The sequence below is a fragment of the Lonchura striata genome, chromosome 7 (genome assembly GCF_046129695.1).
Source record: "Lonchura striata isolate bLonStr1 chromosome 7, bLonStr1.mat, whole genome shotgun sequence".
NCBI lineage: Eukaryota > Metazoa > Chordata > Aves > Passeriformes > Estrildidae > Lonchura > Lonchura striata.
In genome coordinates this window covers 16,413,094-16,439,446 of record NC_134609.1, presented here as the reverse complement: position 1 = coordinate 16,439,446, position 26,353 = coordinate 16,413,094, and the positions used below count along the sequence as shown (strand labels likewise).

The following is a 26,353-nucleotide window of genomic DNA, read 5'->3' as shown; positions in this document are numbered from 1 at the left end:
TGGCAGAAATTTAGCACTCCAGGGTTTTGCATTTAGGGTATTTTACAGGACAGCTCTGTGGACACATACTACAAAGCATGAGCAAATGAAACCTCAAAAAGGCAGACAGATGATGGTTTTTTTTTAATAATTTATTTTCTTCAAAATAAATGGCTGGTATTTGACCTACTAATCCTATCAATTTGGTAACAGGCCTACATTTCAAATTTATTTGCTCACCTCCACATATCAATTCCTAGTAAAATTTGTTTGAAAAAGATTGAGAAATCATGAATGGAATACAGAGCCAAGGTACCCAGTGAGCCTCAGCTGTGATCTAGCCTTCACTGACTGAGTGACACAAACAAGTGGCAATGACTTCAAAGTGAAAAACTGGGAAGCATTCAGAGCTGGAGGCAAGGGCTGGAGCTGCCTTGCTGCACTGCCAAGCCCTGCTGAGCCTCTGCTGGCTCAGCAAACAAGGGCTCCCACAGCATTGATCAGGATAGCTTAAAAACAGGTCCCTCTAGACAGACTTGAGACAGATGCTGGCAAACTCTTTAGCTTTCTACACATTGTTGAAAAGGCTGGGATTTCATTTGGTCCAAGACAAGCCTTGGCTTCTTTCTCACCTCCTAAGTGGGGCTCACTTGCTCAATTCTGACACTCAAAGCAGAAGAACCCACAACTAATAGAAATTAGTTAAGCATGGCTATGACAAGGTCAGTAGAGAAAAAAGCAAACATCCCCAAGGTAATTCAAATAATAAGCTCGTGGCAACAAAAAGGAAGAGCAGATTGAGATACAATGACTGATCTGAAGCTTGTAGTGTTATCCCTCAGGGATTTTTGTCCCAGGATATCTTCAATATGTAGCATCTGTCTAGTTCCTCAAAAATGAGAGAACAGCACAGCAATTCTCTCCACTTCTCTCTGCCACCACCTTGAACCCATTGCTTTTAATCTGCCTTTCTTTTTCTTCTTAAGAGGCAGAGACACATTTACAAGTTGCACCCTAGAGACAAAAGTCATCCTTTTTCAGCAGCTTTATGTATTCTTCCTTAATATTAGAATCACTTTGATTTATGAAGTTGTGCTGCAAATAGAGGCTTGTAGCTAGGATAAGGACAGATAAGCAAAAAATTTCATGAGTGCAAGTGACAACTCTCAGTTCTAAAATGACTGTTAAATTCCCCTGTGTTTTGAAAAAATACAAAATAAAATCCGATATTTAGTGAAGAAAAAACCAAAAACCTAGAAGAAATGGCCAATGGGATGATTTTCTAATCTAGGAAAATTCAAAGTGAAAGCCTCTATTTCTTTATCATTCTACAATTACATATCTACTGTATTATGAATGACAGCAGATCTTCAACATGGTGAAAGGCAGCAGAACTATACAAAGAATGCAGATTGTTGCTATAAGTAATGACAGGAGAAATTAATCAAGGATTGGTTGTGCTGCATGAAAGTAGCAATTTCATCTTCCCAGTACACCTACAAGTATGAAAATGCTAACTGAATGTATGATTAAGCATAGCAGCTGTGCTTATGTCACATAGAATTAATAAGCCCTACTAATAAAGCCAGCAACAAATAAATTTAGAAGAAATTCAAGGGCAAAAGATAAAGTGAGACTACCTTTGTACATAAAATAGAAAAGCCTTGATGTGTCTAGGTGCCCTGAAGAGGGAAGAGAAACACAGAAAGATATTTTTTTTTCTTTTGAATAATGATGTGGAAAATGAGGCAAGCAATTACACCTTCAGATCCCCAGCTGCAGTGTACCCACTGCCAACAGTTAGAAATGAAAACCATACAAAACTACAGCTACCACATGAGGATGTAAGCAAAGAGATAAAAAAATTCCAGTACTATCACTTTCATGTAAAAATGTATTCCTAACAAAACTCCCATGTTTTTGTTACATGCCTACAGCAGTTTGCACAAAACCAACAAGGGAATGAGGAACAGAAGACACAGCTGTTCATGTTGCCTCAACACCTTTGACTGTAAGATGTTTTATGTTAAAAATCCGGTATAGGAAAAGAAAACATTTTCTAAACTAATTTCATTGAGATTTTAGTTGTGTACCTGAAAGCTCTTGGCCAAGATCATAGGCTGCTGAAGAAAATGACTTCCCTTTCTGAAAGGAAGAATTAATGGGCATTTAATAGTCAGTATCAGAAATACTTTAAAACACCCCCTGTAAGGGCTTGAAACCCATCCCCAGTAGCAATTGGGCCAGCATCGCTGGGAGACGATCAATAGGAAGCAAGCAAACATCCCCTGGTAATCCAAACACAGCTTGGTGGTAATACCCCAGATTTCAGCCCCTATCTAGCAACTAACAAAGCAAACAAAACAATTATTAACTTGGAATCCTTTCCATATATTTGCAGTAACTTGCAGTAGTACAAGCTACTGGAAGGAGAGTTTTCACCTTCCAGTATGTGCCATTTGATGTAACAGCTTAATGCATTTCAATCAATGTGCAGAAATGCTATACTGAATAAATTCTGGATCCTAAATAAAACCACTCAAAACAAAATGCAATGAACTTGCTTATATGCAACAGAAAAAAAAGTCTGTTATTTAAAACTTTCAGTTTGAATGAATACTGACTGCTTTCAATGTTTGGGAAAGCTTTTCTTTCATGATAAAAGTTGCCAGAAATGTTGGAATTTCAAAACAAAAATGATGAAGAACACTTTAGTGGTATCAGTACAATCAGACAATGCACTAAGCAGTACACAGAGGTGCAAGTAGGAAAGTAATATACTTTACTCAAGCTTTAGCTTTATCTAACACCGTTATTGAATTAAAGAAAATATTTTCAGTTCTTAAACTCTCTAAAATATTCTACCCTAGAAAAATTTAACCTCATCAGCTAAGGAAATAAAATTAGATTTCTCCAACTAAAAAGCAATTCTAACAAAATGCTAAGGAAGTAAATTTCTTCTATTCTGCTACTGTACTCACCTCTATTTTACACAGGCCACATTTATCTGTTATGGTAAAAAAATTTTCTATTAATAAAGAATGAATATACATTTAATATACAAAACATGTCTTGTCAGGGTTTTCAAAAATCTGGGCAAGATACATTTCTAGCTTGGAATCAAGAAAGATTTGGGAAAAGATCCCACTTTGAAGTAGTTGAGCAAGGTGACAAAATTAAGTGCTTTCTCTTCTCAGTGTGGCACACTACCACTAATCAAGACCAACTATTAAAAGCTGCAAGCAGTACACAGTCTTTGGAAACCAGGAATGTGAGGTTCATAAATTCACCAGAAGACAACCAAAACCAAGACCCACACGTTTGAGATTAAACTCCGTGGCTTTCAAAAATGACTGTGCTTTAGTTGCTTTATATCCAGCTGGATTGATTTTTCCAGAGGACAAAACATGGCTCTTGACTTCCACAGTATTGACACAAAACAAATAGCAAAAGAAATTAATGTTCTAGCTCTCTGCTAGAGCAGAGATTGAATGTACACTGAGTAAATTCACCCTTCGACAACATGTTTGAATTACATAACATAGCTACAAATAGTTCTGTTCTGGTAATGCCAGTGGAGGCTGGACTGTTCTTATCCATAGTATGGTAACAGCCAGAGATCCTGGTGAGAAGATAACTAATGACTCTGTGAGAACAATCCATCTCTCCTGGTTAACAGGAAATCATGTTATAGAGTTAAATCAGCAAATAAACAAGAAGCCCTTAAATTAAACCTGAACATCATATATCTACAGAATCTAGAACCCCTCTCATGGGAAGAAAATACTGCATCAAAAAGTAAGTCTCACTCACTACAAGTACCAAATCATTAAATTGATGCCAAATAGAAAAATGGTAAATGAAGCCTTGCTGTAGCAGAACACAAAACACAAGATATTCATTGGTATATCCTTTCATAATGCATACAGGTATTAGTTAACTCTATTATTAACTCTAGTACTGCAGAAGAGCCCAGAACTGAACTTAGTCTGCCCAGCTTATGTGAACTTCTCCCACCTTTCCAGAGTCTAATGAGCAACTGCTTCCCAAGACCATCAGAACAAAATCTCTCCATCCTCCTTGACCTTATGTTTTACATAAAGGCATTGGGGTTCAAAGAATTCAGTAAGAAATTAATTAACAATTTGGAAGGTGCAGATCACTGGGGGCCATTTTTGCTCATTAAATTAACAACAAAACCTACTTCACTATTAATTAGAACATTTCTAACACAAGTGAAACTACTGTGGCAGTCCAGGCCACCTCATTATTTTCTTATACACATGAATATTTAGAACTGCAAGGAACTTCAACAACACATAGACCAGTACAGACCACCCCCACTGCCCCCTCCCCCTGCCCAAAAAAAAAAAAAAAAAAAGAACCAGAGTGAAAAATTACTTAAATTTATTGAAAGAAAACTAGGGGCTTTAGGAGAAAAAAGGTATTATTTTTTGACAGTCAGGACATGAAACCAGAGGCATTGAGGGACCTTTCAGATATTTTCATTTTTTCAAGAAGGAGCTCTGAAAGCACATTAAATACCACAGCTATGAAGATTAACAATGGGTATTAGATTTGCTTCTGGAGCAAGTCAACCAGTACCAACACCAACTACTACTACAGAGAAGGATTCTCACCACTTTTGGCCAAAAAAATCAAAAGGAAATAAAGCATTTCAATTTTAAGCCACAGTGCCAGCCTTCTGGTTCCTAGCTGCCTAGCTGAAACAGGACAAGGCAAGCCAGGCTTTCTAACCTCTTTCCAAATACCAGTCTTGAGGCTATTGACTGGTCAGAGAACACATATAACCAATCTTCTGCCAGAGGTTTTGGCAGAGTCTTTCATTTTATCCAAAGCCACATTAGGAACTCTTAATGAAAAGAGAGGACATTTTCAAAACCCAGCACTAGAGCCAAGAAGCTGCTTCTCCTTTCTCCATATTTGTTTGCTATAAGTCAATTTATATTTGCTGACTTTGCAAATTTGCGATTTACAATATAAATTTTTAAGACATTTACTTTTTTCTTCATTATGTGCATTTATAAATCTACTGTTAGCTAAGAGGAAAGTCTGACCTCTAATTACATCGTTTCAATCTCCATCTTTGCTGCCATCTGTAGGTAGCTTGAGTGGTAGAAAGGTAACAGCTCTGTGATCAGGACCTCTGTCCATGAGAAAGCACGATGCTCTTGTTACCTTTCCATCCTGATTTTAGTTCTTGTTACCTGTCCATCCTGATTTTACTGTTCAAATTAGGCAGAAAAATATACAACAGCTTGTGGCCTTGCACTTCCAAGTAATCTTGCAACGGAGGTAGTTAAAAAAAAAAAAAAAAAAAAAGGAAAATTAAGTTTGAATCACAGAACCATGAATGGGTTGGAAGGGGCCTTAGAGATCACAAAGTTCCACCCCCAGCCATGGGCAGGGATGCCATTCACTGCATCAGGCTCCTCAGGCTGGCCTTGACCACTTCCAGGGATGGGGCATCCACAACTTCTCTGGACAACCTGTTCCAGTGCTTCACCATCCTCTGAATAAAGAACTTCTTTCTAACATCTCATCTAAAGCTGCCCTCTTTCAGTGTAAAACCACTTCTCCTTGTCCTGCTGCTACCTGCCAATACAAAAAGTCCCTGTCCCTCCTTTTCATGAGCCCCCTTAAGGTCCTGGAAGGCTGCAAATACAAGTCCCCAAAGCTTCTCTTCTCCACATGGAACAACTCCAGTTGCTGGATCCATGCTGAGCACCTGTGCTATTTTACAGCATTATTACACCATGGCATGCACCAGAACACCTGTAATTTTGACTGTAAATATGAAATATAAGTCTTGGTGCATTTTGGGTTGTTGGAACTTAGTTTCCTCTCAGTGAACGACGCAATGTTTTAGCAGAATTGTTACGGTAATGAAAACTTCTCAAGAGAAAAATAAACCAAAAGAAGAGAGGTTGATCATAGTTTCAAACCCATTATGACCAATTCTGGAAATCTGAAATTATACAAGTGAGGTGTCAGCATTTGAAATATTTGATTTAATGACCAGACCATTTTGATACATAAAAATAGATACTTAGTAGTGAACAAGTTTATACAAACAAGATTTCTTTTGTATAGTACAAAACAATGATGGAGATAAAAAAAGATTTGCTGGGTTACAGGGCAAGACACAAGAACAACAAAACACCATTGAATAATTTTTTTTAAATTATCAGTCTTATTTCATAAATACAGTGTAATGCTTTCATTTAACAAATACAAAATTTACTATTTAATTTATCAACATCAGGAAATATATAAAATGTCTTTGAATGACAATCTTATTTAAAAACTGATGCAAATACAATAGCATTTTTAGAATTCTGAGGTAATATTACACATTATTTCAAAAAAAGCTTCAATAAATAAAACTGAACAGAAGGCAAAGTGCAATTCAGTGAAAAGGAGAAAAGATAAAGCTTTTATTTTAACAATAGTAGATAAATAGTTATTAAAAGCAGGTTTAAGCCTTAAAAAATATTTTGGCTAATTTGCCATGTTTTCAGACTGTATAGCTATTTATTCATAAGCCAACCTTTCATTAATCCAATTCTACAAAGAGAGGAAAGGCAGTAGGTCTTTCTTTCTGGATTTCCTACTTGCAGCCAAATTCAGGTGTTAGAAATTTAACATTGCTTGCAGCTATCTAGTTCATTCAGTGCAACAGTGAAAGCTTAATGTATTTCTCAACATCTGAAATCCTGCAAGTTAAAATTTATTTTAAAATCTCCATTTGGGAGATACAATGTAAAAATGCAGTTTGTTTTTTTTTTTTTCAGTGCTGCTTTTAGCACGCTTTGTGCTAACCTAGCATAGTTCCAGGCTAAAGCCAGTGGAAATTTCAGTACTGGTTTCAATGATAACACTATGAATGAAGTGTCAAATATTCTAAAATATCCTAATATTTATCTCTGCCTTAATAAAACAGTAAAATCACCAGTAACTTTTCTAGGAGAAATAAAAAAGTAAAATTTACACTTAACTACTGAAGAATATCCAGAACAGCTTTGAAAGCATGAATTAGACAGATTAATTTGTTAATAATTTCTAAATCTGTTGATTGTATGTAAATAATACAGAGAAAGAAAGAAGACTCATACAGTATTTGAGTACAGACACTACAAGGTAGATATGTATCCATGCCCCAGCAGAAGTCAAGGGGGAAAGCTGACAAATTCGATGCCAAAGTGCTTCAAATGATCTGGGCCTTATTCAGGTGAAAGAAAAATCTACAGAACACACAGTAGCTGTCCATATTTAAAACTATTATACTGCATGCTGATAGATTCTTTCCATTTAATGAATAAAACCCAGACTTACAATCATTTCAGTATTTTAGAACCATTTTTTCCCCAGCTGCTAATCTACTAACTCAGATCAGACATACCAAGAATTCTTTTCACAGAGTTTGTGCAGTGAAAAACACAAAACATTTTCAAATGCTGGTCTCCAAGTTAATGAAAGTTGCAAAATTCTTCAGAAATGTTACTGTATTCACTTTTGTCACAGCTTATTTAAGACTTTCAACAAAGTTGCTGCAAAAAAAGGATATCATGATACACTATATCAGTTTTCCACGAGTTGTGAATATAATTCTCTTCCTAAAGCATTTCACCAGATGTGGAATTTATTTTAAATATCTAGTTTTGTTTACTATAATGCTACAGTAGATCTGGCTAGTTTGCTGTTAAGAATGAACATACAAATTCCTTAATACTTGTAGTGGGAACTTGAATCCCCTCAAGCTGAAAAAATACCTTTTAACATTCTTGTACAGTCAAGTGTAAAAGCTGAATATACAACATCTAAAACCTCTTATTCATAAAAAATAAATTTTTAGCAGTAAATGGCACTATCAAAATCCTATTTCTTCACAGGCAGTTATTTACATACTTCTTAGACAGCTGGTTTCACCAAGCAGGAAAACCAGAATAATAAAACTACATACATTTTATAAAGACTAAAATTCCTATTTGCCTTTGTGAAAAAAAAAAAAGGCTACATGCTGATGTTAGATTTTTTCTGCCACTGGAATTAACCAATAGAGAAATAATGTGTATTTTTTCTCCCAGTGGGATACCTTGATGGAAAGGAATTATGATTAATGATAAAGTGCTATTAAGAAAAACCTAACACTTGGGAGTTGTCTTAGGTGGGTTCCATTTATCAAACAGATGAGCTGTTTGTACAAAGAAAGCTACTTTCTGTGACAAAGCAAGCAGCAAATGTATTGCCATTCAGGAAAAAACCATACACTTAATTTTTAATTTAAAAAAAAAATCTAAATGCGATAAAACTGGCACAGTATCAAGAGACGTAACAATGAAAAGCTTAAAGGCACAATCAGAAGAGAGTGAATGCTACATAAAAATGCTGTTCTTGGAGTATTTAATCTTATTCCAGACCAAACCCCTCTGCATTTGAAATTCCAATTATTAACTTTTGCTTCAGTTCCTTCTTGTTCTTGTAAGGAGGGAGACAAAGCTGGTTGAAGCAGGTATGGGCCACAGGTAACCTAAAATGATTTTAAAAACACCCAGCAAAACACATTTAAGAATAATGCCACAGAACCAGAATGCTGCCAATTGCCTATACATTTTCAGTTAAACATTTCTTAAATAAGAAATCCTATAAAAGAAACATTTATCACAATGTTGGTTCAAGTTCTGTTGAATGCAAGTAACATCACTGCTGGTCATAAGTACCTCAGACTAATTTTTTTGCCTGCAACTCTTTTCTTCCTCTTAATTTTTTTTTTTTTTTTTTCAGAATTGGAAACATCTCCTTCCAGATTTTGGAAACTCCAGGTACCACACAACTTGTCGTAACACAAAATCTGGGTATAGTAAGAATCCACAACATGGAAAAGGCAGGTGGGTTCTGCAGTAGGTACAGCCACACCTGGAAGAACCACAGTTCTGTGTCTGTGAGGATACAGAACTCAGGGCTCAGCCTGGTAAAACAAGTCCTTACAGACTTCAGTGGGGAGCTCTGAAGAACTGACTGAAAATTCAGCTATACCAACACTTCCAGTTCCAAGTTTCTTCTGAGAGAGAGCTTGAATATATGTACTGCAGATATGGCTAAGGAATGCCTGACTGAAACACTGGAAACTTTGTTTCTCACTAGAATGGATTAATTTGATGAGCCACAGGTAATAAAAAGCTACAGGAACTTCTTGCCATTTAAATTCTCAAGTGACATGGAGGACACAGCTGAGGATATATACTTGTCCTATAGCTGATAACTTTGGGGGGAGACAGGAGAAAGACAATGAGCTGAAGCTCAACCTGCCATTTGGAAAACACACTCAAAAATGTATTACAGTTGGACACACATATTTACTTATGTGACTGAAAAGCCCTCTAGGTCTCTTTTAATTTCATCCCTTTGTCTTTTGAATGGCACCAACTTGGCCTTTGATCATTGGCAAAAAATACTCAAAATGGGGTGGAACCCCCAGATCTGAAAACCCAAGTTACTTTTCCCCTCTCTGCCCTTTAAATGATCAGCACAGATCTGTTAATTGCACTGGAGTCACGGCTTCAGAATTTGGAAAGTTGAGAAGCTTTTATTAAATTTGCCAATTTTTGTTGCTATTACGTTATTTGATCCTATTGTGTGAGCAATATGATGATGGTGTCTACATTTATCCCTGTGCAGGCAGTCTGACAGCAACAATTATCTTGCAAAACACAGACCTACAACAGTTTAAAATTCACACTATTTCAAAACACATTTTCTCATTTTTAAGAACAGTTTACAGAAAGAACATAAAGAGTGATTCAATATTGACTGATTTTTCTTCATTTTTCATCTAATCTTCATGTTCCTGGAACCAGTTATTACCTCATTGAGAAAAGCATTAGAAATATCGCAGTGATGAGATAAATTAAAACAACCTCAAAAATTATTATACTTATGCCTTTAGATCAGCTCTTCACAGAAAATCCAGCAAAATGCAGATTTTGTAAAATATAGTTCCATATAAGTATTTTGATTACACAATGTGTTTGAGAAATCTAGGTAAAGTCAGTAATTATTGCTTCACAGTGAGCTTCAGAGCAGCAAGTTTTTCTATACAGCTTTCAAGTTATTTTAATTTATTTATTTATTTATTAGTTATTTAATTTGTTATTCAACTGACTTTCCCCAGTCTTAAGAATTAAAAAAAATACTAACTGACTTGCTGCGAATAATGCCACCAACTCAAAAAATTCAGAAAAATTTATGGTAGTTCAAGTTATATTTTCATTAGGTCAGCTGTCATTTTAAGAATGATTAAATAAGTAATTTCTTTGAATTGAAAACACATAAATAATCCCTATAAATAATTACCAGCCTCAAATGTAAATGCTGACTGGAAAAACAATTTCCTTGTTTTTTTAAATTTATGCAATCAATAAATGGGTATAACATTTTGAAGGCCTAAAGGAGTCCATGCAGTTTCTTCCTTGTACATTTGTTTGCTCTTCTGTAAAAAGTCATTCAAGGGCAATAAGGCCTCTTGGGAAAAAATTTAATGAAGAAAATTTTAAAAATCCAAAACATTACTTACCAATTAGTGGATGTTTCACTCCTTGAAATCTTGAAATTCAGATCAGCCATTCCTCCCACAGGTACTCTATCACTTCCTGTAGCAAAATGTAGCAGCTTCTTTTGAAGATCCAGAGAAAATCCAAGTACTACATCCCAGAAGTATCTATGCTCAGGGCAGAGGGAGAAGAAAACTTTGAAAGATGCAACATCATAAAAAAAACAGTATGAAGATAATAATAAAACTGCAAGTATTACATGATGAATATCACTTACTGAGAGTTTAATTAATATACTCTATAGGACATCAGCAGTACTCCAATATACAAGGTTAAATTCCCAAGGAATTGATAAGTACAATATTTTATTAATTTTGGAATAATGTCTTACCAAATGATGCCCCAACCCACTTCCACTTACCTATACAAATATAAATGTCTTCTACTCACTAATATAAATGTCCTTAGTATCAAAGAGAATTGAGTATAAAAAATATTTTTAGAAGATTGGATAATAAAAATGAGATTTCATATGCAGGATTTGGAGTTTTTCTTTTCAAACTATTCCACCTAATGTGGTAATAATCTTTGAAGGACATTCAGTAAACACATATCATTAAGGATCTAATTCTTCCTACTCATGACAATTTAGTAGTGTCTTTGTCTTATTTAGAAATAGGTTTCTAAAACTTCAGTCATTCTCAGGTTATCCTTGAAGAGCTTACTGCTGGAAGACTAACATTCCATGTTGTTTTAAACTCAGTAACTAGAATAAAAACCCAGGCCTACCTTATAGTCATATCAGTTTTTTGGTAGCCCTCATATTGGGTACTTCTCTGTAAAGCAGACATGTCCAGTTCAGGACTGCCACAGACGAGAATTTCAACCTCCTCTGGACGAAGTAGCTGCCAAAAATCAAGGACAAAATATTTAATTTTTAAAAAAAAGATGAGAAATTATACCACTAGATTAATTTTTTATTTTGTCATTACAGAAAAATTAACAGAATATCATTCAATGTAAGTCTCTAAATGGGATACATACTGATTATAGAAAAATGAATCCCTCAGCACTTTGAAGAATCTCTTACTGCTGTATATAGTAGAAAGTTAATTACAGGATAACACAATATTTCAGCACATTATGTTCTTAATTTCTTCATCATTCTTACATTTATTACACTGGCTTGCCTATCATGTGATCAGACTATGAATGGGTCAGTAAGAAAATTAAGTTTGTACATATGGAAATCTAAGGGAGGGTCTTGATGTCAATTTTGATTTCAAATTCCATTTCATTTGCACTGACAATCCCAGCGTGGATAGCTGAGCAGCAGAGGCTGACAGAAGTTGACCCTCAGTTGTACAGACTGCAGTGCAAAGCCAATACTTCTAACAATAAGCTATGTTTAATATCTACTAAACTTACACCTGCAGAATCCACTTATTCATTTAATACAACATCATCAAGTTGCATAGAAGTATGCCATGGCATTTCAAGGGGTTCTCATTGTCCTTCCAGAACCTTCTCTGAGGTTGGGCACCCCTCACTTTGCTGCATGGTGTCACAACTCTTCAGTTTCACTGGAATTTAGAAAATCCTTGACAAATTGAAACTTTTCTTTCTCAGTGCAGAAGGGATGCTGTAAATTAAAAAAGTCATTCCAACAGCCAAACAGGACTGAAAACAGAAGAATATTTAATCTTAACCTCACTGACTGTTCTTCCTGCAAAAAGCAATTTATGTTTTCACAGGAGTCACTCAGGAACACTCAGGCACAGTTGTTCTGCAGTTCCTAAATGCAGGGAATACACAGAAACCTTATAAACCTTCACTGGAGAGCCTGTGATGTGTCTGTGAATACACAGTGATAAATCCTGTCTTCTGGAGCTTTATTTACCTCTTTTTAATTAAACAGTACAGAGAATAGTTGATTACCTGATTAATTTCTTCTACTTATACTGGATTAATTAAGTCTATCAATCAGTCAAGATTCTTTCCACATCTTAAAATCATCCAGTGCAATTTAATTTAGATAACTCATTGTTAAATATTTGAAATTTCACTTATTCTTACCAGTAATGCATATGAAGCACACACACTATGAAATCCATAGTAGAAAGCTGCAAACTGTTTGTAGATCGATCTATTGAGAAGAAAATCAACATAGAGCTGCACATATTCTAAAAAAAAAAAATTATTTTGTTACATTATAGTAATTTAAATCAATAACTTATTTGCTACAATTTTAGAGGGCAGAACATGAAAAATTAATGCATTCAGTTTTAGATACCATTAAATTGATAGGCATACCAAAAAGAACTACAGCCATTTCATTGTCACACTGTTTATGGAAGCATAGGTATATAGAAAGTACAGAAAGGACAAACTTAAATCTACAAAGTATGTGTGGTTAATATACACCAAATTACCTTTCCTATTCCTATTTGTGACTGGAATTTTATCTCCATTTGGCTTTAAGTTGTAAGATTTTATGACACCAAATTCTTCTTGAAAAACCTACAGAAAAAGAGGAGTCAAGATCAGCACTGGAAAATAAATTAACATACTTAGAAATGACAAAGCTTATATTACGTCATGTATTCCCTTCCTCTCTTCAGCACATGCTGTAATTCTGAGGGTCGTGAGATTTTTACAAGTTAAATATTATGGTTTTCAACAAATTTCTCAGAAAATTAGTATTCAAAGAACAAAAATTGAGCCTGTTACATAGTGGCATGTCAAACTGACCTGCAGGCTCTGGAGCCAAAGAGCTTTTCATACAAAAGAACAGCACTGAGGCAGCAAATAAAATTAAGAAGGTATTTGCTCTGCTGTAGTTCACCTAGGAACTAAGTACCACCAATTTGAAATTTCATTAACTCATATGTTTGTGTATTCTGAAACAATGAGTAACTGAAAAAGACTTTCCTGACTGAAATAGCAGTTTCAACACACAGGTCGAGCAAAACTGTAAAAACTTGAACTAGCTTCTGAAGTGAGATTTCCTGAACAAAATGTATAAAATAACCGAGTAAACTTTGACTATGTTCTGGGTTAGACAGACAAGCAGAGCTGGAGATGCCCCAGCAGCTGGCCAAGTGACCCTGGTGCTGAGCACTGGGACCCACCGAGGGGGTCAGGGAACAACAGCCTGGAGTCACCACGGAGCCGAGCGCGCAGCGGCAGCGTGGCTCCTGAGCCAGCTCTGGCCCCGTGCAGCCACATTCCAAACAAGCAGCAATCACACTGCAAGAAACCACTCCACTGCCATTCTAACATTGGAAAAAATCACTGAATGAGGTAGAGAACCACTTATCGTTGGGCACGCAATGACCTGAAAGGTTGAGTAAAAATCCTCTTCGACATTGCCTTCATAGGATAGAAGCTCACTTAGTCCATGCGCCAATTCCTACAATATGAGTAAAAAAACTCTTTAGTAAATCTACAAAACTAAGTGATGCACTTTGCAAGGATAAGTCAGAAGCATTGTTTTACACAGAAAGTATCTTGGAAAAAGCTGTATATTTAAAATGCATGCTATGCTAGAAAATGCAGAGATTTTCTGTTTCCATCAGAAGACTTTATCAGCCTGTGCTGAAAAAAAGCTTTTTCTAACAGCTGGCAAGTCAAGCATCAAATATGAATATATCAGGTTTTATACCAGTGGTTTTGCCTCTTGGAAAATGTAATACTTACAGGCATAATCTGAAACAGATCATCTAATGTGACACCACAGATGCCTACAAGTGTGTTGTGATCACAGGGAACAATGGGAGGACTCAATAATTTCTTGTAACAGCAAGGTGGGAAACGAATATCCAAGGTGATACTGTTATATACAGCAAGTCCCATAAGCTATATATATCAAAAGTTAAGGGCAAATGTGACACATCATGAAAAACACTATAGATAGTATTTTTCTAGCTTGGAAAAAATACTTTAAGATTCATGTTCAACAAACAGAAGGCATGTAAATGACTTCATTGTTTCTGGACTGACATTTTTAAATTCAGTTTTTCATTACAATTAAGCAGTGGTTAGCATGGTCAAATGATGCACATTGACAGAATGCTTGAGAATCTTCTTCATAATATTCTATACAAGCATTTCTATCCATTTTTCCAAAGTATTGTTTTGAAAACTATAAAGATAAACATGTATTTTCTTGTGAGAGATCAATAAAGCAATGTTTCTTTTAAATAAATCTAAAAGCATTAAGACATACCTGCACTGGTACTACAGTTCATCCACTAGCACATTTAAGTGCATTCCATGAAACAAATTTGAAACTATACCAATTCAATTCTCACAAGAATAGAATGGATCTGTGAGAAAAGACTTACAACCACCATCTGATCCAAGTGCAATCAGTTAATGGCATTATTACATCATCTCAGTGGAGATGAGAAGCATATACTATCATAAATAGTTTGCTTGAGGTTTTCATTTATAAACACAACAGAAAACCTAGAAAATAAACTAGTCCTCAAAATAGCATGTGGCTTCCATTTTGTAATAAAAAAGGCAAAAAGCTACATACTGCTCAATGGGAACTTAAATGAACTATACATAGACACAGGCACATTGATGTTTACTGAAAGAGACTCCAAGGTACATAGAAAATTACAACTTATACACAAAAAAGCTGGATGTTTAATATTGACTTAGCATTTTTTGACTGTAAAATGTACTACGTACCCCCACACCACCATTTTCTTCCTATTTTTAGTTCACTTGCTTGAACGATATTCAAAAAAATACATTTAAAATGGAACATAGGTGTACATACAACCTTTGAAGGAGCTTGAGCCAGTGCCTTATTTCATCCCCACACCACTCATCGATTGTCATTCAGAACATTCTAGTGGACATGAAAGGATACGGCTCCAACCAGTCGGAATTCTGAGTAGTTGTCGCATTTAAAGCTGCTGAACCAGTGGCACTGCGAGTCCTTGTGGTAGGTGAACATGCCTGCAGAACGGTAACATGGCCCTTAAAAAGGCACTGAGCTTTGTAAGAATTCGTACAAAGCCTCCTCTTTCCTACCCATGCCCCCTTGGAGTGCTGCTGGGGGTGCCCACATCCCCCTGCTTGTTCTCAGGAGCCTGTTTGGGCAGGAGCACCAGGAGCAGTGCCGAGCCTGCAGCAGGCTCAAGCCCACCAGCCCTGCTCAGTGCTGCTGCAACACGTTCTTCAGGGCCTCCAGCTGTGGATATTTTGCATTTTCCCTATGCAATCTGTTTCTTCATTGCACTCCAGCATCAGTGCTGCCATAAATATTAACTGTCTAACTAAAAATTTCCTTACTGCAACGTAAACTCACTTACTTCCTCCTCTCTTTCTAGGTCAATAGCAGATGACAATCCCGAAAAATGCTGGCATGAATCCCATGATACAAATACCATAAGTTTACCTTCTTAGAATAGAAAACTGTAAATGGTTTATGTTATACACACACTACCAGCAAAGGGATATGTTTCATATTTTCTGTCAAAAAATTATACCAGAAAAGTTAAAAAAGCCCCAAACCACACATACCCTAAAAAAGCTGCTCATGGGTCTAAATGACAAGCTAGTTTCTACTGAAATCATAGATGAGTTTGACTGCTATTTGTGTCAGATACAGAACATTCTGTTTTAAAGAGTGACAGAAAGTAAAAACCTACATAATAAAAGCAGATAACAACTCTAAAATGCCTAGGAAGTATTGCTCAGAGAAGTAAGACACACTCCACATAGCATCCTTTAATGCAGAAGTAAACTGGATAAAATGTGATGGGCTTTTTGAATTTGTTGGGATTGAATGGGCCAGGTTTATTATTTTTTAACATGGTCTATACACACCAAAGCACTGACTAGTTCTCAGCACATCTCATATGCAAAAACTCACTCTATCTCTCTTTGAAGATGAAGCTGGTGAAAAAGAATATTTAAATTAAGAAAAACCCAAAGTCCTTTTGATAAAAAAAAAAAAAAAAAAAGGAAAGAAAATCCAACTTTGCTCAGGGACATCTAGTTCTTATGATAAATTACAGGCAAAAAGCTGCCTCCATATTCCCTCCTCCACTCTCCTGAACAATTTATCTCTTGAACTGCAGCTCAAAAAGGTGCTTATCACAAAAGGTTTAGACACTGCCATTAGACATTGCCAGAAGCAACAGAACAGCTGCATGTAAGGCAGAGCAAGGTTCACATGCTAAAAAATCATAAGGATGTTGAAACAAAATAGATTTCTAATCCCATTTGTGAATTGTCCACACCAAGATAAAGAAAGCATTGCAAAACATACAGGCTGGCAGACAGCTGACTTAATTAAGAGTTTTTAAATTCCAGGAGTTAAACCTGAAGAATCAGTTAACCTAGAAAGGGTAATAGCAGTGACATTTTCCCTTCCAAGTTTCCTACATGTTATTTGCATCTTAAACATTAAAGACAGTAGAGGATACAGTCCCTTTCCAAGGGACAAGAATATTTCTGAACTCCTCCCACACTCGACTGATAGTCGTAACAATGAAAGAATTTGCAGTTTGAAGTAAGGAAGCCTGCCAGAGATAGTGAAAAAATAAATTACTCTGAATGTTTCCAAACTCATCAGTTACCAAGCTCTGCTGACAGCTTTTTTACCAACAGAACTGTCAAACTTACAGAATGCTTTCTGCAGGATAAATTGTTTCCTATTAAGGTTGCTATCACCAATGCCATGTCTTCACAAAGACCCCTTTTTACTGGAAAAAGGGCTACAGGCAAATATCTCAGCAGATATGACGACATAGTTATGACTTAAAAGTCTGTACCTTTAGAAGTAGTCCTATAACCAATAAAGGACCATGACTTTAAGGGACATGAACACCTCCAGGCAAAGACAGGCAAGCCCAATGACTATCAGGTGTTATGCTCAAGTCCCTGGAAATCGACTTAAAAGCCATCCTGGCCACACTTTAATGCACTAAGGCATCAGTAATGTAATCAGTAATGCACAGAGGAAAGCACATCAGAGTGGTGAATAAAACACACCCAGATCCATCTACATCTCTATAAAACAAGTGGATAGAACTGCTTATGACTGCTCATTTATGTCTTACAATCTCCTATTTGATCAAAAAGCCTTATTTTTTTTTCCCCTTGGGCATGAAATGCCCTTACAGTCTCACAAGTCCTGCTAACAGCAGAGGCAGGTTTTTTTCATTCAGGCTCACACCTGCCTATACTGTCTCTGCTCCTGACTGAAGGACCCTTCTTTTCTGAGATTCCCCCAGACCCCTTTAAGAATACTGACTACATAGATGGCATAAACAGAACATATGATGACAAAAAAAACCTAACCTCTACCTATCCTAGTCACAGAAATAGCACTAGAACATGCAGGCACTCTCAGTGCAACTATCAGCACCAAAAAAAATCCCAATTGATGCATGGGAGACCAAGGACCAAGGTTGGCAATTTGTCAGAACTGAGCATACTAACAGCACCCAACTGCAGCTACTGACAAAACCCAGAAAAACTCCCTCCCTAAACTAGCAATATGAAGATAACTGAGGGCAGAAAGAAAATGCAGCATGTGAAGAAATAGGGAAGGATGGTAAATGATGGTAAAAAAACCAATACATTTGGCCTTATGTCCACTTGAATATTTGCTAAACCATTGACCTGTTTTAGGCTGAGATAATTTCCTTCATAGCTAATAGTTAAACTATTAGAAAGTTTATGTTTTGGATTTATGCTGAAAACAGTGTTTATAATGCAAAGAGTTTTCCATTATTGCTGAGCAGTGCTTATACAGAGTCTGAACAGATTCTCACAATCTACTTAAGAATCATGAGGACTCACCATAATCTGGGTGAAAAATCTGCCGAATCAGGAGCAGAAACCATTCTTTTGTCAGGCCACCCATATCAAGACCAGCTTCTCCTACAAATGTGACTTTCAACTTCTTTTTCAGATCTGCCTTCTTCCTTGCTAGCTATTGTGAAATAGGTAAGGCAGAAGAAAAAGGAGATTTAACATATTATCACTACCACTAGCCATAGAGAACACACCTCAGCCTCTACTCTACTGCTCTTGCTTTGCTTAAACCATTAATTTGCATAACTTCCTACTAGTAGGTCAAAACTATATTAAGACAATGACTGAATTGCAGAAGCAAGACATTTATGACTACTTGACATCATCAACTACTTTGCATATGGTGTCATTCTCTGGGCTTGAAAAGAAGTTAGGTGGTGTACAAACAGGCTTAATAAGCAATTAGATATAATGAATTGAGTTTGTATGGAATATTTCAGACCTATATAATTCTTTACCTTTTACAGAAGATGCGCTACCAGGAGTAAATTACGAATTTAAAAAGTACTTAGACATAATTTGGAAATATTTAGTAACAGGGAAGTAAGATAACACTTTCAATATTTGGACACCATTTGGTTCTGTGTAAGATGCTTTCCAGCAAGTATCAGCTGCTTTTTAGAGCTGTTTTTTAGACAATGGTAACAAGCTCTTTTCACTGCTTTGTCCTAAGAGACAGCATTTCATGCAGGTACACAAAAAATCTGCAAATAATTAGATTACAGTCTTTTACAATTAACAGTGATCTTTCAGACTGAGTCTCTATACAAGCTTTCTTTAAACCATTAATTACTGTCCAGCAGAGAAAGTGTTAAAACCAGCCAAGAATATATATGTGCTAAAATAATCTCCATGTTGCTAGTTGCTCAAGTAAATTCCTATTACATAAATTTTATAACTGCAGGTATTTGTGTTATTTGAAACAAGCTATTTATTAGCTGAAGTGATTTTCCTTTGCAAATTGTTTAAACTTGAAATACAAGTAAGCCATCTTCCCTCTCCACCTGCCATTCCCCATACAATTAAAATATTAATATGATACGTTCTTAATCATCTTTGAGATGGGTAGAAGAAAACATTGGAAATAAACAGGAGAATATTTTGACAATAAAAAATGTTGAATTTGCTCTTGGTTATTTTAGTGTGGTTAAAAAAATGACAATGCCTGAGAGAAAGCAATATTACCAATCATATTTCTTTTGTCTTAGGAGAAAATGCCAAAAATAGACAGGTTTTAATATAGGAAAATAAAGTTTAAACTTACATCTTATGACATAAGTAATCAGAATTTGTTTGACCCTGTTTTCACTACCTGGACTTATTTTTCAGTATCATCAGGCTGTTCTCAATGTTGAGAAAGAGAGGCAACTAAATTTCACTAAATAATGTTAATTAGCAAGGTTCAGTGGATACTGAAGAATTGCCTACTTTAATGAACACATCTATTTCATTTCTAAAAAAGGAAAAATTACATTGAAGACTGTGAGGAATTAGTTAAAAGAATTTAAGAACAGAAAGCTGAAAATTATTCTTAAAGATTGAGAAGGAAAAGAATAAAAATATTCAAAGAATTAGAACAGAACAATCTTATTAGTGATTAGTCACATACTATTCATGCGGCTATAACGGAATCAAGTCCTACAGAAATTGATAATTGTGCATTGTATTTTTAATAGAAAAATTGCAAATACAAATACAGACCACGTGCAAGTATGTATGTTTGTTATGGTTTAGCTATGGAGCAGTATGAACCCAATCTGTTCTGCAGCACTACAATTTTGAAAGTTATATCTTTATTTAGTATTATGTAGCTATATTCCAAATCTCTTAATGCAAAAGATTTAAATATGACTTATCAAATTGAAATCTAACAATACCTACTCGACAGCAACACACAATTTAGTTTTATGTTTCTGTTACCTCATCAAGTGAATCACTAACGAGGTGTGTCCTCCTCACTTTCACATTTAGGAATAACATATTCATGTCAGGCTTCTGTCTGCGAGAGACTTTATCCACAAGGCTTTGCTATTTGATGGAAAAAGAAACATCACACATGCAATATCTTAATTTGAAAAAAAGCTGTCACACTTTTTAACTGTAAAAAGGTGTCAGTATCGTGTATTGAAGACATTTCCCTAACACTGTAACTGCTTCAGTCTCTTCCAGGAGATGAAGAGCAATTTCTTTCCTACTGCAGATACCTTCCACACTACATTTGAACTAAAGTATTGGAATTTTTCTTCCTTAATCATTGTGTTGATTTAACATGCTAGCATGTTATGCTGGTTTCTCAAAGGAGGAAAAATTAAGTCAACACTATAAGTTATTCTCTAAAACACTGCCCTCTATAAGGATCCTGAAACTAAGTATACAAAAAGAAAAAAACACTCAGAGAGCCCAACATGGACATCTGTAGACTATTCATAGTAAAATGGTTTAAGCTCTTTTTGAGGGTAGTCAAAAACACTAGAAATTGTAGCGACAGGTCACGTGCAATATCAGTCTAACAAATACTCATCAAATACCAATGGATGAGACATAAACATTTATCATTGAGGGACTTACCCGTGCAATACTTATCATTTGTTGTTCTGAGTCCCTTTGAATAATAACTTTTTTTGCTGCTATAGAAATAATAAAGGGGTATTGACAAAAGGAAAACCTAACAAGAGAAAAGAAGATTTAATATTTTCTTTCTAGCATCTAGCATACTATTTTCATTTTAAGAATATAGGAGTGAATTATCATTCAATAAATAATTCCTCCACTGATAATTTCCAAATAGCTGCTGTTTTTTTTTCACTTTGTATATAGTGATACTTGACTCACTAGAACAAACTGTTATTTGCAAATACTGCTAGAAACTGAAATTAGTAATACTTATCTTTTCTCATTTGGGTTTTTTTGTGGTTTGTTTTTTTTTTAGTTGTGGTTTTTTTTTCCTTCTCAAGTAGAATATCAGGTATCAGACAGAAGAGCAGCCTGAAATACCTGATTCAGTGGTGTAAATTATGGTCTCCAAATTTTTCCCAACTGCTGCTGAAGGCAAGGAAAATGCCTATGAACATACTGGAGGCTAAAATATGTCTGTAGTAAGGCACAGTCAGAAGTCTATGCCAATAATTAATAAACTTACTTTATTATTAACCATATTTTACATATTTTCTCTAGTTTGCAAAGGCAGAATGAGATTTATTTCAGACAATCTCACATCCATGCAGTAGCAAGTAATTAGTAGCTATAATATGTTTTTACAGTTCTACATGTTTTATAATATGTTTTTACTGTATTATTTAAAATAATACAGTATTTAATGTGGATCTATATAGACATAAATGGTGTGCATACCATATATAGACACTACATATCCACTACATTTAATACAGATATACATAACATAGATACAATGTTTTCAAGTACTACTCAACAAGAAACAACCAGTAATTCCTCTTACCTGTGAGAATTCCCATAGCATTGCCAGTTATGATATTCTTCCATAAGATCAATATGATCAAGTGTAGAATTATAGAAATCCGTATACGAAATAATAGGAGGGCTAATCAGACTATTTGCAGCATCTACAAAGAAAACACAAAGTCTTTTAATATAATGCCTAGTTTCAGCACATTTCATTTCTTGGCACCATAAGCATGGTGCCAAGAAATGAAAAAAAGTGATCTCAAAATCTTTAAGCCAAGTCTAAAATAATACAAAACATGAATAACTTACCTCAGTCTTAGCTACAGAACTATAGCTACGACATAACAGTATATAACATCACATTAATTGCTGTAGAAAACAGTAAATCCCTAGAGTTAAGCCCATTTATGATAAGGGAACCTCAGTTTGACTCTGGTTTCCTTACTGACATACACTAAATTAAGGTTTTATAGATAAAGGGTGCTATGTTCTGATGAAATGTATGAAAAAGCAGTTTGATAAATGGAAGTGGTTAAGAAATCCATATAATTTCAAGCATCTATGGCTAGAAAATCTACATTTTTTCCAGTATACTATCTAGACCTGCACAAAAATTAAGTACTTGACCAAAGGAAGAAACCCAATTCACATTTAAGCTATCTCATTATATAATGGCATTCATAAAATGTCCAAGAGCTTGTAAGTTTTCTCTATTTACACTTCAGCATAATTTATTTTTGATCAATCAGACAAACTAGTGTTTTTTGATTGATTAAATAGCTCTGTGAATTTCTGTTTGAACAGTCTTCAGTTGTTGTCACGGGAAAACTCTGCATAGCAATGATCCTCTACAGGAAAGCAAGTAGGAAGATTTGCCAACAGAAGACTCTTGCTTACTACATTTTAGCATTTTATTGTAGCTTGTACTGTGTCACCACCATTATCAGTCTTCCCCAGAAGAGGTGCAGTAAAAACTATTCTCTCCCAATATGCACGTGTGTGTGTATATAAAACAAACCCTATATACATACAAAAATATATACATGCCCACACAGTTCAAGAAAAATACCTACTAAATAAAGCCAGGACTTTTGCTGCTGATGGAATCCACCAGGTACATTTCACCATAGGTGGAAACTCTTCAGGTTTTGCAGGAAACAGCCGTAAAGAAATAAATTGCAGTAACCTGTCCACCACCTGCTTGAACCTCCTCTGTGAAATCCTAAAACAAACATGCTGCACTTACTCTCATGTGATCACTGTCTACACTAGAGTTGGTTATCAAATTTCAATGCTTTTAAAAAAACTCCATTAAAATTTTTAAATTCAATTTTAATTGTTTAAATTATTTTTTTAAATGCTTTTGCCCTGTACATAAAAACAAAATTCCAAATGTAAAGTTTGAAGAAGCATGCTTTTAAATATTGACACATGATAATTCTTTTCAGTGCACCCCTATGCTCTTTAAGTCTGTGGAAAAACAAAAAGAGCAATGGAATCATTATCTATTCTTGACTTTTAGTGAACAAAACAAAAGCCCTTTTCAATTTCACTCCACATTCTGAATACTGACGAATTCTGATTTATTTTGAGATATGTGGTCCTTTCAAATAAAAAGTAGTACATGCTTCATATGCTTGTGCCACGTGCACATTTTAAATTACACACTACACCACTTCCATAATAGCACAACAATACACATGTATGTGTAGACATGTTAAAATAGCCTTTTCTAAACAAGAGCTCTCCTGTTTTAATGGTTTCCATTTATAATACGTGCTTTAAGACTAAAAATAATTGATATGACTATTGCATCCTTAACCAAAAGTGGAAACCTCATTTGTAAATGCAGTTCAAATGAAGTAAAATTTTACCACAATTTTAAGCAAATCTGGACACAGGAAGGGGTATTGGAATTGAATTACCATCCTTGCAGAGAAGAAAATTCTTAATTAAGATTTCCTAGGAGAACTGGAAATTGCGAATGTGTCTGAACTTTGTTTTTACCTCAAGCAGAACTTTTTGCTCAGTCAATACAAGGAAGGCAATCTGCATACAAACTTAGGAGCTGCTCTTGGGCAGTTGCACCCATGTAACTGTTTTAGTGAGGTGCTATTGGAGTTATTTCAATGAATTACAAATCTAATGCCCTAACCACACTCTCTCACCACCTCTATTGCACTAGGAAGCCAGGTCTCTAGCTCCGTTGTGGCTTCTGTACATTACAGCAACATTACAATATCTTTTGCAACTTACCCCAGATTAAACTTAATTTAAACAAAGATCATAAAGTTGTTTGTTTTAATAATACCACGTAAACATATAACTAAAACTTTACACACAAATTATTTTGCATATGTTATCAAAAAAAAAAACCTGATAAGTAATTTTGCAATTAAGGCTTTTTTTGCAGAAAAATAGTAATTTTTATACATTATGTACATTTTGCATCTATAAATCAGTATCACTTAGTGGACTATGTCCACATGTATGTAAGCAACAAAACCAATCTCTTTAGTCAATTAAATTAGCCTTCATATAATTTATAAAGCAGTCAACATCAATGGAAATACACATCCTAGAAATGGAATTTGTAATGTGGAGTTTTGTTTTGGTTTTTTTACTTTTTAGACCAGTGCACTAGGAAATGATGGTCAGCTTCTGTTAAGGCTGCTATCTGTCTTAGCAAGTGAGCATAGATGACATAAGTAGAAGTGTTACTAAATTGAGGATTCTGAAAAAGATTAAAAAAAGTGTTAGGTTAATAAACTGCATAAAGGGAAAAACATCATTAGGATTTTTTCCTATGTTTGTTGTTGTCAGTACAATTACACAACGAAGTAGTTCACCAAACAGCTGTGACAGTGGGAAAACTACAGGAAAAAACAACTCACAACTTCTAGCCAAGTAAAAAATACACAACTTCTGTATTGTAAAAGTATGATTTTTTTCTTTTCCCCCCAAAAGAAAGCCCACCGGTAGCCCAAAGGCAGTACTTGAAATTCTGGATTAATCTTTACATTGTAACACAAACTACACTCCTCTAAGTGATGTAGTTTTCATATCAGTAATACAAATTCTTATAGCTCCTGTCTATCCCATTTCAATCCAAACTAATTTTCCTTCTATTCCATGTGTTCACATATTCCCTCATTTTAGCAGGAGACATTCTTTTTAATTCACAGCCAGTATATACCACCCCATAGAAGAAAACTCAACAGTTTTCTCAGTAGAGAAATAAATAAATCAATCAATAAATTAAATTTCCATTTGATATTCTCAAATAATAGCAGAAACTGCTCCTTGTGTGCAGAGGTGTTAGGTACACTAGCAAAATATAAAGGGGAAATCTGTTACAAATGCAAGCCAACTACAGCAGCAAAGGTAAGAGGTGACCACAGGCAAAAATCAGACATTGTAATCACTCAAGACAGACTGGAGAAAGTCAGCCAGACTGGATAAAATGCAACACTGGAGAAAGTCACAGCAATATCAGAAAGTGCATATACTGAAACTTTCAGAGTTACAGAATCCTAATACAGCAAGTCTGGGAATAAGGACAACATAAAAACAAATAAGTAGACAAAATATTTATTCTTTCAACCCAGAAAATAAAGGCAAACAATTACTTGCCTATTAGTGCATAGTTTTAATCTATGCAATTTTTCCTCATTAACTATCTTCCATTAAGCTCCCATTCCCATCATGCATTACATTTCTTCCATATTTTAACACATTCTTACAACAGGAAATTGGATGTGAAGTATCCATAGCTATACAAACTATCTTGCTTGCACAGTATACTGGTTTATAGATTGTAAGTTAAGTAGACACATACTTACATAAAAGTACTGTATTTTTCTTACCTGTAAAAGTATACAATATGCTCTGAGATCATCCTTTGTTCGTGGCCTATGGATGAATGAAACAATAAACATATGGATCCATAATTTACAGACATTAAGAGTCATGAAAACATGGATGATTTTATTTTGCTTTGCTAATATGTACAGAATACCATATTTAAGAATCTTCACTGCTCTCAAAAACTGAAAAGGTCATTTACAGATTCTGACAATTCTCTGAAGGTAGCAGGCTATTTATTATTTGTCTTTTTAAAACATGACAAAAGGCCAAAAAAAAAAGGTCAGAACTGAAGAGTCAGAGGTGTTCCAAAGAGGAAATTCCGCATTATTGTCTATCTCAAGTGACACCACAAAAGAATTTATTTGCTCATCTTTGACATTTCCTGCAAGAATTCTCCATTCACTTCTATCATCACAGCCTCTGTACTTCTTCATGTTTATCAAGGCTTTTACATAACCACAAACACACACAGCAACAGCACAAAAAGCAGCCTAAGTTGGACAAAGGGGTAGCCAAGACCTGGGTCACATGTGAGTTACAGCAAGCCACTGTCCCTTTTTATAAATTACACTATGCGTTCTCACTTCATGCCAAGATGTTGCCATCTCCAAAAACCTTCCTGCTTTTGGGCTGGCCCCTTCTGCATCCTGCACTGCTCTTTCTGTGGT

At 35.3% G+C, this 26,353-nt stretch overlaps 1 protein-coding gene and 1 long non-coding RNA gene across 2 annotated transcripts in view; both read right to left on the bottom strand.

The window, feature by feature from the left end:
• Positions 1 to 1,628: 1,628 nt before the first annotated feature.
• LOC144246569 (uncharacterized) lies at positions 1,629 to 2,992 on the bottom strand. The gene is made up of 3 exons (XR_013340226.1): positions 2,961 to 2,992; positions 2,073 to 2,124; positions 1,629 to 1,661 (listed from the first exon to the last, which is right to left on the bottom strand). It is a non-coding gene; the product is annotated as an uncharacterized LOC144246569 (long non-coding RNA).
• A 2,998-nt stretch (positions 2,993 to 5,990) lies between these two features.
• HECTD2 (HECT domain E3 ubiquitin protein ligase 2) overlaps positions 5,991 to 26,353 on the bottom strand; it is a 33,118-nt gene continuing 12,755 nt past the window's right edge. Inside the window, exons 7-21 of the mRNA XM_021539523.2 lie at positions 25,685 to 25,730; positions 24,443 to 24,552; positions 22,892 to 23,040; positions 21,853 to 21,976; positions 20,964 to 21,060; positions 20,316 to 20,423; positions 18,381 to 18,513; positions 15,436 to 15,524; positions 14,250 to 14,408; positions 13,888 to 13,962; positions 12,983 to 13,070; positions 12,627 to 12,733; positions 11,340 to 11,455; positions 10,574 to 10,717; positions 5,991 to 8,530 (exon numbers count right to left, since the gene is read on the bottom strand). Coding sequence (XP_021395198.2) covers positions 8,410 to 8,530; positions 10,574 to 10,717; positions 11,340 to 11,455; positions 12,627 to 12,733; positions 12,983 to 13,070; positions 13,888 to 13,962; positions 14,250 to 14,408; positions 15,436 to 15,524; positions 18,381 to 18,513; positions 20,316 to 20,423; positions 20,964 to 21,060; positions 21,853 to 21,976; positions 22,892 to 23,040; positions 24,443 to 24,552; positions 25,685 to 25,730 — 1,666 coding nt within the window. The 3' untranslated portion in view covers positions 5,991 to 8,409. The remainder of the gene's footprint in view (positions 8,531 to 10,573; positions 10,718 to 11,339; positions 11,456 to 12,626; positions 12,734 to 12,982; positions 13,071 to 13,887; positions 13,963 to 14,249; positions 14,409 to 15,435; positions 15,525 to 18,380; positions 18,514 to 20,315; positions 20,424 to 20,963; positions 21,061 to 21,852; positions 21,977 to 22,891; positions 23,041 to 24,442; positions 24,553 to 25,684; positions 25,731 to 26,353) is intronic.